We start from the raw sequence: 13,872 nt of genomic DNA, 5'->3' as shown, positions 1-13,872 counted from the left end.
CAATGAAAAGTCCTGAAACAGAATATTTTTTAATATGCTCTTAACAGGACATCCTTTTTTTTTTGTCCTGCTAACTTCATTGACTGCTTTAAATATTTCCCTTGCTTAAAATTTAAGGTCTATGGAAGACATAATTTGGCCAAGTGGAAAAAAATCAATCCTATATTACAATTATATATAGAGTTCATAAAGAAAGCCGTTTCCCTTAAGATGAACTCTCAAAATTCTCTCAAGACTATTAAGGAGGCAGTTGCAATGGAAACAAGTACTATATTTGATATACTCAACATTTATTTCTCCTTTTGTCTTAACTTACTGAATGTATTGGGGATATACATCAGTACATAAAAACTGAAATCTATTACACAATGGAAGTTTTAGCAGGCCCTGATGCTGGAAAAGATTGAGGGCAGGAGGAGAAGGGGATGACAGAGGATGAGATGATTGGATGGCATAATCAACTCAATGGACAGGAGGTTGAGTCAACTCCAGGAGATAGTGAAGGACAGGGAAGCCTGGCATGCTGCAGTCCATGGAGTTGCAAACCGAAATAACTGAGTGGCTGAACAACAACAACAACAAAAATAATGCTGTATAGTTATTAATATGAAGATATATCATGGAATTTCATAGTTCATGCAATACAAACTAAGCAAAAAATTTGACAAAATCTTACATATCCTGATTGCATATTTGGTAAAAAAGATCTATATCCATATATGTTGAAAAGATCATATAGATAGACACATATATCAAGACAACACTGTTATCTGCTAAGGATTATTTTTACTTCCTCTTTTTTCCTTCTCTATATTTCTAAATATTCTGAAATGCTATGAAAATATATTACTTCTGGAGTTAAAACATAAACATTACTAAATATTCAATGTCCAATTGGTATGATAATTAAATCAGTTCTCGTAAGACTTCCCATCATTCTAATGTTGGGTCTAAATGATCCAAAACAAACAGATGTACTGAGTGGCCCAGTGTTGAAACTTCACATAGATGTTGCCTAAGCTTGACCTCTATCATTTCCAAAATGTGTTCCAGCATTCTCCTTGCTGCTTTAGTAGCTAGAAATGGAGAAAAGCAACAGATGGTGACAGCTGTGACTGTCAGGGTGCCAACCTCGAGAAGGGAATTTCTACTTCAAGATGATTTTGCAGGGGTACAATAATATCTGGAGAATCTAGGCAAAAAGCTTTCCAAAATGCAAATGTTTGGGATTTTAAAAGAAAGGCAATTATGTAAGATCTTATAGTTTAATATGAAGGCTTTTGTTTCAGAAAAGAGTAAAAAGTTAACTAAATATCTGAAGTAGACTGCAGAATTTCTTTTACTAGACTTTCTTAAAATCTAATGTTACATTATAATTCATTTTATATTATGATCTGTGGAGCGGATCTTTTACCTTTTAACCTCTGGCTCCAACATGAACATCTAGCTATCAATGAATGTATTTCCAGAGTATAAAGATTAACATTATCATTAGCTTAAATAAAATGGAATTCATAAAGTCACATTCTCTATTAGGAAAATTTACAGTACTTTCCCAAAGCAAACCAAATAACTTCTGTTAAAAATGAAAATGTTTGAGTTTTAAAGTCAGGCAAATTTGAATTTTGCCTCTAGCACCTTTTATTAATTGTATAACTTGGAGAAACATTGATTTAGGGTTTTGATTTTTTTGCCTGTAAATTGCCACCAATCATGAGGGCTTTTTTTAAGGCTCAAAGATTCTTCACTGACACAGTTTCTTCCCCTTTTATGATATATGATGAAATTTCTGCAGTAATATGGTTTTAGCACACAGCTACCTCTCCTGAAGTTTATATGTCATCTTTCTGGAAGTTTACAGGTAGAAGTACATAATAAGCAATAGCATAATAAAAAGATTCTCCAATTTTGCTTTGAAGATTGTGGCACCCACGCTCTAAGAGAGTCCCCAGTGATTTCAAGCCTTCTGCAGTTTCATCCATGAAAAGGCGCATAAGACCTAGCAACCGATTATTTTTTAAAATTTATTTCATTAAAACTCACATAATATAAAACATATATATTAACCATATGTAACTACATTTTGGACTTCCCAGTGGCTCATTGGTAAAGAATCTGCCTGCCAATGCAGGAAATGTAGGAGACATGGGTTCGACCCCTTGTCTAGGAAGATCACCTGGAGAAGGAAATAGCAACCCACTCCAGTATTCTTGCCTGGAAAATTCCATGGACAAAGGAGCTTGGCAGGCTACAGTCCATGGGGTTGCAAAGAGCTGGACACCACTGAGCACACACAGCACAACACAGCACTACCATAAATAAAATAGATGGTAAAAATATGCTGTATGACTCAAGGAACTCAAACCAGGGCTCTGTAACAAACTAGAGGAGTGGGATGGGGTGGGCGGTGGGAGGGAGGCTAAGATGGAGGGGACATATGTATATCTATGTCTGATTCATGTTGATGTATGGCAGAAACCAACATAATATTGCAAAGCAATTATCCCTCAGTTAAAAATAAAGTAAAAAAAGCTCAACATTAAAAAAAAAAAACATGGTAGAGATTTTTCTTTGAGTTTTTTTATATTCATTTTCTTTAGGAACTTGGGACTAGTTCTCAGGACTGCACTGGAAGACGTTACATTGCATTAGGCTTATGTCTGCATCTATTTAATATTTTGGACTTGGTACTTACTATCAGACCCTGAATATGCTTAACACACAATAATTCGTAATTTTCCCAAAGCCTGCATTTGCTTCCCACCTTCTGTGAGCTTGCCCACCATGACCATCACTCCACTGTCTGCAATCACTTAGCCCATGCATGAATGCAGCCATCTTGGTCCCCACCAAATAAGCAGTCACTATCAAGAAGTATGGAGAAGGAAATGGTAACCCACTCCAGTATTCTTGCTTGGAGAATACCAGGGATAGAGGAGCCTGGTGGGCTTCCATCTATGGGGTTGCACAGAGTCGGACACGACTGAAGCGACTTAGCAGCAGCAACAGCAGCATCAAGAAGTACGGGCTTCTCAGATGGTGCTAGTGGTAAGGAATCTAACTGCCAACCCAAGAGACACGAGACACAGGTTTGATCCCTGGGTTAAGAAGATGCCCTGGCGGGGGAAATGGCAACCCACTCCAGTATTCTTGCCTGGAGAATTCCATGGAGAGAGGAGCCTGACAGGCTACAGTTCATGGGGTTGCAAAAGACTTGGACACTACTGAGGAACCAAGCATGCATACACGCATCAAGAAGTATACAGGCTAGAGTGGTTTTCATAAGTTCAGAACCTTCTTGGGATAAAATATCCTGGGTCCAAAAGATTGCACTAAATCATAGTCCTCATAGGCAAAAAATCTGAGTGTTAGGACATAGCCCAAGCACCTTTATTTAATTTTATCCTACATCAGTGTATTTGTTGCTTGTTTGGGCTACTGTCAGTGTGACTTTAGTCATATATTTTTTGGTACAAGAATCATATTCTTGAGGACAAGTTGTAAGCTGTCATATCCTCATTATTTCTTGAAGGCACTATCATGTCTTAAAAAAACGGAAGTCCTGGTCTTCTGCTTTCTCATACATTAAGCTGCTCTCCGGCGTCCATTCTGCCTTTACTTGTTAATAGTGTCCCAATTTTTATCAGGTAACCTCCCCTCTTGTAAACAGATGGTGGGTTTTTAGGGATGCTCTACGGGTGAGGCATATGGTTTTAGTTTGAGATAATGTGCCTTATTTCATTAGCTGGCCACAAACTGTTCAGGGATGAAGTAAGTAAGTAACTTAATTTAGTCAATAGTCTGGGTAATGGTCTGGGTGAGTGGTGAGTGAGACAAGAAGCTTTGGGATTCTAGGAATCCCATAGAGACCATCTTGGGCTCCTGGAGACTCTCCATCATCTCATGTGCTCACAGAAGTCTTCCCACTGCCCCAAGAACTGCCGCTATATCTCCTTCTCCTCTGCCTCCCTCCCCTCCTTTCTCCCTCCTTTTCTCCCCTCCTTTCTTCCTGTTACTCTCGGTTTCTTCCTCTCCTGTCCTCTCTCCTCCCCTTTCCTTCTTCATCCCCTTCTCTTCCTCCTTCTCCTATCTCTTTTCCTTCCCTCAAATCCATTCTGTGGAGTAAGCCATAATCTTACTAAATAATCCCCACCCCTTATATTCCAAAACCTTCCTGTTCCCCAGTCTTCTCATACTTTGCCCAAGCTAAAACCTTCTTCACTCAGCAATCTACGCTGAACTTGCTGAAATGGAAAAGCCTGCATCTTCCACGCTTCCATTTCCCCTCACACCCTGACTTCCCTCTTTCTTAATGTGGTAGCCTTGTGACCTGATGTATATTGATGGAATTCTCAGCACATGTTTGGCTAGAGCCACTTTTTTTTTTTTTTACTCCTACCACAGCCTTGACCTTGAGGATATTCATATTTCCTCTTTGTACAAAAATCTGAACAGCTTCTTAATTGAGCTTCTGGAACATAGTTAGCATGCTTTAGGATAGACATTCTAATTGTGCTGTCCTCTCCCTGGAATAAATAAACTACAGGTTTTCCGGATTATAAAAGAAAGACAAAAAGGAAAAAAAAAATCATTTGGGGACAAATGTTTTCTGAAATGCTTTGTGCCAACAATCGGGAATAAGAAAAATAAGAAGGATATATGCAACTTTCAAGACCTTGTTAAATTTTTTATTTTAAAATTCACGGTCTTAAAGACATCAGGAATAAGTGAAAGAGAAAGAAACAAGTGATCTCTCCTCTGAGCTAGGAAGTCTTAAAAGTTATCTACATGTATATTTTGGAAGTTGGGAGTAGATTTTTACCCTGGCCGAAAAAAGCTGCAATACTTTTCCCCAATTCAGGAAATGAATACTCATTGATACTACTCATTTTAGTATAAATTAAGCCACAAAATAATTCTTTGGTATCACTGCAATATTTTATATATATACATATATATATATATATGCACAAACACATATATATGTGTGCAAACATATACCAATTACTCCACCAAAGTCATTGAGCAGCTGAAATATCTCCCTTTCACTGCATATGTTCCATTCCTAACTCTCCTTTCTGTATAGAATGAACCATCAAACCAGCTGATAGTTGATTAAATGTTGACACTCTGCTTTTTAAGCAAGCTGAAAATTATTGATTTATTTAAAAATAACCCTACTTCTCTGGTTTTCCTAGTAAATCACCATGTGCATAAGTAATGTAAGTGGATTACAGGAAACATTAGCACTAGCCATTGTTGTTGCCAGCTACCAGAGCCACAGCATAGTTAGAGTCTAGACCAAAAGAGGTTAGTGAAGGCTAATGCAGCAAAATTGCTTATTGCCTCCATGTCATCATCACCCCAAAGAAAAAGCACAGCTTCGTCATGGATCTCTAAACCACAGATGGACTAAAAGTGAAATGACTTGCCAGAATTCCTCACTGATGCCTTTTATCCTCCATAATATTAAATTAACTCGACAGTACATGACATCAGAAGATAGAACAAACCTCTTGATCTGTAATTCACAGTGACTTTAAGAGTTGATAACGATGAGTGTATGACGGTCACTAGAGGAAACATCTCTCCCGAGTCCGAGCGTCAGCACAGGCATGTAGAGATCCAGTAACATCACTAACATCATTTGTCTTCACTCAGTAGACACAGTGCATGGCTTTTACCTTCAGAACATCTGTTACTCATGCAAGTGCAGAAACCTTGTCTGAATTTTTCAAGGAGCAAAATGACCCACATTTTTTTCTTAACAGAAGCTCATATTATGTTCTCAGTTCCTGATTTTTTTTCTTTGGTTACCAACATTCCTCCCAGACATTTCCCAACCAAAACAAGAGACTCCATTTCATTTGTAGATACCTCAAATGATGGGTATTTCTAGATGCTCAAAATGATGGCTGGATCATAATAAATATTAAGAGCATGCTAGCTGAAAACATCAATGAATGGATCTTTGATCCTCCATACTTAGTTGTCATATATGTGGTAGATAAAAAAGTAAAGAAAAGGAAAAAAAAGCTTATTAATTTTCATTACATTAGGCTTTTAGCTGCTACTGCTGCTAAGTTGCTTCAGTCGTGTCCGACTCTGTGCAGCCCCATAGACGGGGGCCCACTGTCTCTGGGATTCTCCAGGCAAGAACACTGGAGTGGGTTGCCATTTCCTTCTCCAATGCATGAAAGTGAAAAGCGAAAGTGAAGTCACTCAGTTGTGCCCGACTCTTAGCGACCCCATGGACTGCAGCCCACCAGGCTCCTCCATCCATGGGATTTTCCAGGCAAGAGTACTGGAGTGGGGTGCCATTGCCTTCTTCTCTCTCTAGGCTTACAGAGAGGTTGCCAAAATGCAAACACGGTTTCATTGAATCATCTTGCCTTAAAAGTCAACATATTTGGTTATATTTGGAGACAGAAATGCAATCAACACTCATTTAGCTACTACTTTGTGGTTTTAATGTGAATCCTCCTATCGTAATTTTAAACTTGAGAGGGACTGTAGTCCAAATGCTCTGTCAACCTTAGCATAAGTTTATGATACTTCCAGAAATTGGGAACTTCTGGTGTAGGTTACAAATCTTAAGAATGCAAACAGTGGACCCACTACATCACCTTGATTAATAAAAGGTGATGGTTGTTCAGTGATATTAGGAATATTATCCATCCAATACTTCCCAACCACTTTATCTATTCCAGTTAGAAAACTCCCCTCCTTCATCATCACTTCTTCCCTTTCAGGGTCCCTTCACTTCTTACCATTTGAGTCAAGTGACCAGAAGATCTTTAATAAATACTATGTATATATATGGGCTTTCCTGGTGGCTCAGTGGTGGAATCCACCTGCCAATGCATGAGGTGCAGATTTGATTCCTAAGTTGGGAAGACCCCCTGCAGAAGCAAACAGCAACCCACTCCAGTATTGCCTGGAAAATCCCATGGACAGAGGAGCATGGTGGGCTACAGCCCATGAGGTCGCAAAAGAGTCAGAAATGACTTAAGGACTAAGCAACAACAACAATTTATATATAAACTGAGACTCCATCTACTTAGAGCAAAGTATCACAGAAGGCAGGAGGCTTAGTGCAGGATATGATCCAAAACTGCAGGATACGAACCAGCATAAGACCTCCTAATACAACTTTTTGTTCAAATTATTAAGTGCCTACTGTGCACCTTGCATTGGGCTGTGCAGAGAAGATACAGACAGAGTTTCTTATTTAATGAGCCTACATTCAAGAGGAAGCCAACAGATAATAATCAGTTAACAAAAAGGAAACACCAGAGAATAAGAAATGCTATGGTAAATAGTCATTGAGATCCAGTGACAACTCGTCACCATTAGGCTTCATTTGTTTGAAAGCATCACCCACAGAGGAAAGCATGAGCATCAGTTAAATGCAGTACTTACCACCACAATCACATTTGCTGCTGGGACTGGGCGGTTTTCCACTTCAAGGTCTTGACCAGCCATGGCCAACAGATTGAGAGATGGGTCATATGCAGGTTTAGGAAATGCTGAATTAACAATTCGGTGGTGTTTGCCTATTTGAGCTTCAGAAGAGGAACGGTAGTTATATTTGTGTATCTTCTGTGGAGCTATATCCAGGCTCTTCTCAATGTCTTGTGAGTGGTGATAAATGAATGCTGGCTTCCCATTCTTCCTCTGATGAATTGCCCAAAAGTGATCATTATTTCTTGCAAGGCATCCTGAAAGGGGGACGAAGTAGAAGCAAAAATCAAAGACCTTTTTCACTGAGCTGAATAGACTATCTGATAAAGAGAATTAACCTGTTTAAGACTTGTGAAGGCTTCAGATCAGTTACTCTTCATTTTCATCCCTACTCCATTATCCCCAATAAAGAGAACACACTTGGTGGTATGGAGGCATGTCAGAGCTTTTGAGTACACAGAAGGGTATAGTTTGAAGAAGTCCTATATTTCAGATATTCTAAAGCATCTTTTAGTCAGGAATTTCCTCCTTTATCTAAATGCACGGCTCTATCATCTTGTTGAGCGACTCTTCCTGGATGTCCTACCTATTCCTCAAATGACAACCCTTTATATCATACTCAAGCTTTCCTCCCTTTAATCAATAGCATTTCATACAATTCTTATTTCATATTTCTTTTATCCTGCTGATGTTTTATAATCAACTATGTGTAATTTTTAATACTTGTAGACTATTTGAAGCTGACTAATGGCAGAAGTCTGAGTATACTCATTGTGGTAGCAACTCCCAGTTGTATAATATCCATTCTTCCCTTCTTACTTAGTAATATGGCCATCCTGATAAAGTAATACATTCTCTTTTATTTCATCTGTTATGCAAATATCCATTGACTTGAATGGCTCTTTTGTTCTTTTTATCATCAGCCACAGAAAGAAACAGATAACATAGACATGTAAGTCTAAAGAGTGTCACTAGGTGACACGCCAATTCGAAAAGCAAGCTTAAGATCTTCTATATAAGATGACAAGCAGATTGATCAAATCACAACATAATAATGCCATCCACATTGTACCTAGCAACCTAGGCACCACAGATTTTCCCTCAGGATGCCTATGGCAACAATAAGCTGTAAAAATGCTCTCCCCAGAAGATGACATCGCTCTTTTTATAAGAATTCTGGGGTGTCTTGAATTCTTACCAAATATTTATAGTAGAGAAATTGCTAGTTTTATAGCTTTCTTTTCCATCCAGCCTCTGTGGCCAGCATGTATTTACAGCACTTTCAGTAACGTTATTTTACCATTATGCTCTCAACTCTCACTTAGGGATAAGAAGACAGGTTATTTTTCTCAGTAAGCTCAACTGCATTCACCACGATGTAATTGTTTGGAAATTATTGGGTCCCAGTGCCTTTAGGCTTTTAGATCATTCCAATCACAATTAAATTCCATGTGAATTCTGAGACAGTATAGAAACTAATCCTCATGTCTTCAATCCTCAGCATGCTGAATAGACTGTAACTTTTTAGAAAAAGAAATCAATTTACTATAATTCACCAACAATGATGATTAGACAGTATGACCTTGAAATAACTATCAACTTTGTTTCTCTGAATGAAGTAGGAATTCCTCAGATTTGGAAATGACACTGTCATTAGGAACATATATAAATGAATATGGTCCTTCGCTGTTAATATTCTTGTTGTGCTTTATTAATGGAGAATGGTGATAAAACGTTTTAGAGATATATTAACTTTCTGACCACAAATGTTTGTTTAAATTTTACTGAAAGTGATTTAATAAATTATATAGTAGTGTCCTACAGTAGGGGTCCCCAGCCTCCAGGATCTAATATCTGGTGATATAAAGTAGAGCTGATGTAACAATAACAGAAATAAAGTACACAATAAATGTAATGCACCTGAATCATCCCCAAACCATCCCCCACCAGGCCTGTCCATGGAAAAACTCTCTTCCGCGAAACTGATCCCTGGTGCCAAAAGGCTGGGGGCTACTGTCCTACAGTGTTTCTATACTATAGGTGAAGTTTCCTCCCTCCCCTCTTAGAGGACTGAGTCTGACATTGTAAAGAGCAACAACGGAGTGGTCACCTTAAGGCTAAGAAACAGAATGGAGATACTATTTTTATCTTAGCTGACTTTGTAAACATGCCTCAGTTAAAGATGGTCCCTTGTCTCAGAAAAGGCATATTGCACACTTGAATGAATTTAGGTTTCTCACCTGAGGGATTTGTTCTCCTACCAAAAAGAGGGATTATAACCCTATCTAACAAGATAGTGCTATAGAAATAGGCACGTTAATTAAAAAATTAACATGCAAAAAAGATTGGAAGTCCTTGCAAGATTTGGGAAGAGAAAAAAGGGGAAAAAAACAAAACAAAACATGGTAGGGGATGGCGAAGAGTTTCACTAAGAAAAAGAAGTAGCTCAGAAGATCAGAAAATGCAGCTTTATGAGAAGGGGAAAAACTAATGAAGAGCTGAGAAATTTATCTTCAGTCTTTCTTTTTATATGATATCAGGCTTCCCTGATGACTCAGTGGGTAAAGAATCCACCTGCAATGCACAAGACACAGGAGACGCAGGTTCGATCCTGAGAAGGAAATGGCAACTCAGTCCAGCATTCTTGCCTGAAAAATCCCATGGACAGAGGAGCCTGGCAGGCTATGGTCCAGAGGGTCGCAAAGAGTTGGACACGACTGAGTGGCTAAACACACAATACGTGATATCAATCCCCCAAAAATAGAATAGGTGAGTCCGACTAATAAGGCTCTTGTACGAAAATAAGCCTACAGAGAAAGATGAAAAACATCTAATTTTAAGTGCAATTGAAACACAACTAGAATCTCCCAGCCCTATCAAGTTATAAATGTGAAAAGACTCAGTCCTGGCTTGTCCCTGAGTAATGAGAACCAAGCTGGCATCACTATTAGGAACCCCACCAAAGACATTAGGAAAGAAAAAGTTTTTCAAAGTGTTATGCTTAGATCCCTGCATCAAAATTACCTGGGATATTAAGACTCAGATCCCCATATCGCAGACTCTTTGGAAAGGTAACTTACAAATCTGGATTTCTAATCAAAATTTTCTCACATTCCAACTCTGAAGTTGAGGACCACTGAGTTAGTATTTGGGACAAGTTTTATTTTTTTTTGTCTTCAAATGTTACCTCTCTATCACCTCCTTCACTTCAACATTATGACTATATTCAGGTAAACATTTTGGAAATTTTAAGATTCAGATGTCTATTAAAGATCAAAGTGGAGATGTTGAATTAGAAATTTAATAAGTGTATACTTCATGGTTGGAGAGAGACATATTTGTAAATCATCCAGTATGGATAAAATTTAAAGCCAAGTGACTGGAGATTCCTTGAAAAGAGAAGAGTATATAGGGCAGAGCTCATGGTAGAATTACAATATTTAGAGTCAAGAAGCTGAATGAAATAGAGCCAGCAATGACAAATGAGAAGGAACAGTAGTAAAGAAGGAGGAAAATCAAGGAAGAGTAATTCCTAGAAGATTAAGAGAGAAAATGTTTTAGAACCTGTATGTATTATAAGGTCTTAGGAGCAACTGAAAAATCAGTCTTATAGTGATGTCTCTAGAAACTTGAATATAAATGGAATTTCCATGTGTTTCCAAGTAAGGTAAGTCCCACTGAAGACATACTTATCGACTTAAAAAAATTACAAAGCACATAGGGATTACCGCCATGAGAGAAGGTCAGAAAATGGAGAAGTGGGTAGATTCTTAACTAAGAAGAAAAAATGAAAGAGAAAATTGAAGGGGGCTTCAAAATAAGTTAATTGAAACATCCAAATAGAAAAGAAAATAAGAATAAGGGATTTGAGGGAAAGAGAACTGGCATGTTTCAATACAAGCAAAAATCATAGAAATGAAAAATATAGTAACTGAAGAAATGCAATACATGGGTTAAACAATAGACTAGACACCACTGAATAGAGAATTGGTAAGTTGGAAAGGTTTAGGTAATAATTCAGAAAGCAGCACAGAGAAATTAAGAGTGGAAATAAGAAAAAGAAGATTCCTTTGGGACTCTAAGACCCATACCTACTGGCATTCATGCTCATTAAGAGTGAGTGAGACCTCGCTTGTGATGGGATGTCCTTTCTGTGATTCAGCTAAAAAAAGATGACTTCTGTGCTGCTGGGAGACTCCTTTTGATTTTGATGAAGCAAGTTGTTGGAGAGGTCCACGTGAAGAAGGAGGCTTCTAGCCAAAATCCGAGGAAGAACTGAGGCTCCCAGTTGCAACAGCGGTTAAGGAACTGAATCCTGTCAGCAATCATGTAAATAAAGTGAGTGAGGTGAAGTCGCTCAGTCACGTCCGACTCTTTGCGACCCCATGGACTGTAGCCTACCACGCTCCTCTATCCATGAGATTTTCCAGGCAAGAGCACTGGAGTGGGGTGCCATAAACTTGGAAGCAAATCTGTCCTCCGGTGAGCCTTCACCTAGGAGCCTAGCTCAGGCCAACACTTTAACTGAAGCCTAATGAGAGACCTTGAAGCGGAAGTCTCCGGTAAGCCATGGCCAAATTTCTGCCTCACAGAAACTGAGAAATGCTAAATATGTGTTGTTTAATTTGCTAAATTTTATAGCAATTTGTTATGCAGTGATAGGAAACTAATGCCAAGACACTGAGTGATTTTTGAGGATAACATGGTACATTGCAAAATACCTTTAATAGCATTTAAAAAATGAAACATTAGGAAATTGAACATTTTATAAAATTTAAAGAGGGAAGTGATAATGTAAAATTTATATTTCTCAGAGATCACTCTGGCTGTACAATAAAATGGACTGGGAGGAAGCAAAAGTAAGTGCAAATGTACTGGGTAAAATATTTTAGATGACAATAGAATAGCCCAGACAAGGTGGCAGGCAGTAGGAAGACAAAGCAGAGGTGAATTTCAGAAGCCTTAAGATATAGGAATTGATGAAAAAATAAAAAGGAATAAATTCAGTAATTGAGTTAATGTTGTAGGAAGGAATGAACAGTGGATATTTAAGAATAATTCTATTTCCAGTTGGCAATTCAACATATAAGGGTGTCCTTTATTGAGACAGGGAAATGTGATTCTGTAGTGCCTACAACATATAGAAATGGAAACATCTAGAAAGAAATTACATTTATATGGAACCCAGGAGAAAGTGCTGGACTAAAGATAAATACTGAAAAACCATAAGCATACTCAAGGAAAAGTGAGCGCCTGAATGATGAGACTACCTTGTGGAATGACAAGAACTATGAGTCTACAGCAAGGATTCAGAAAAAGCCACATTAAAGGAATATTTGGCAGGAGAAGAAGAAAAATTAGAGATTGTGGAAGTATGGAAGTCGTGGAAAGAGTGTACCAAGGGGTCTGTGATTGGCAGTGTCCAGTGTCACTCACAATCTGAGAGTTGAAACAACTCTGAACACTTGCATAGGATTTACTGACCGAAACTTCATCAATGGACAGCTGACCCTGGATATTCAGAGCACCAGACTCCACATGGAAAAGCTCTGGGTATAGCATTAGAAATACAAACCATTCTCTACTGTTGAGTCTTTGAAAATAATAAAGTAATCTTTAAGGACTTAAAAGGTTAAGGAAGATTCTGAGCCTGGATACGATGGAGCAAACACACTCTGTCTTGTTAACTATAATAAACAGAGCTATAAAATCTAAACAAAATGTAGAAAACAGCTTTCTGAGGACTCTGGGAAGTAAATGGTAGCAGAGCAATTAGGGATGATGAACAGAATTCAAAATTCGTCTCTCCTTGCCTCCAGTATTCTCTAGCCAACCCACAGTGTACACCAGAGTATAGACAAGGATAGCTCCAGGAGAAAATACAACACCAGGATTTGTGAGACACAGTCAAAGCAGTGCTTAGAGGAAAGCTTACAGCATAAATGTTTGTATTAGAAAAGAAGAGAGGTCTCTAATCAATAATCGAAGCCTCTACTTTAGGAAACCAGAAAAACAAAAAGAGCAAAATAAATGTAAAGTATGCAAAGGAAAAGAAATTAAGAAGTTAAAATGAGAAATAATTATACTGAAAATAGGAAACAATAAAGAAAATCAATGAAACAAAAGTTTATTCTTTGAAAACATCAATAAATTGATAAAACTCTAGCAAGACTGACAAATAGAGAAGACACAGATTGCCAACACCAGATGAAAGAAAGAATATCACTACATACCCAGTAGACATGAAAAGGATAATGAGAAAATAAATGTGTACAACTCTTTGCATCTGTATTTAACAAGTTAGATGAAATGACCAATTCAAACCCTAGAAAATAATGAAACTCACACAAGAAATATGTTACCTAAATTGTCCTAAAATTATAACAGAAATCGAATTCCTATTTTTTT

The 13,872-nt window shown here is 37.9% G+C and overlaps 1 protein-coding gene across 1 annotated transcript in view; it reads right to left on the bottom strand.

Annotated features, from left to right (window-relative positions):
• PTPRR (protein tyrosine phosphatase receptor type R) overlaps positions 1 to 13,872 on the bottom strand; it is a 275,935-nt gene that overhangs the window by 240,200 nt on the left and 21,863 nt on the right. Inside the window, exon 2 of the mRNA XM_068970652.1 lies at positions 7,423 to 7,721. Within this exon, the coding sequence (XP_068826753.1) occupies positions 7,423 to 7,721 (299 nt within the window). The remainder of the gene's footprint in view (positions 1 to 7,422; positions 7,722 to 13,872) is intronic.

Source organism: Capricornis sumatraensis, chromosome 4, assembly GCF_032405125.1.
Source record: "Capricornis sumatraensis isolate serow.1 chromosome 4, serow.2, whole genome shotgun sequence".
In the NCBI taxonomy this organism is placed as follows: Eukaryota; Metazoa; Chordata; class Mammalia; order Artiodactyla; family Bovidae; genus Capricornis; species Capricornis sumatraensis.
This window is presented reverse-complemented; position numbering and strand designations above follow the sequence as displayed.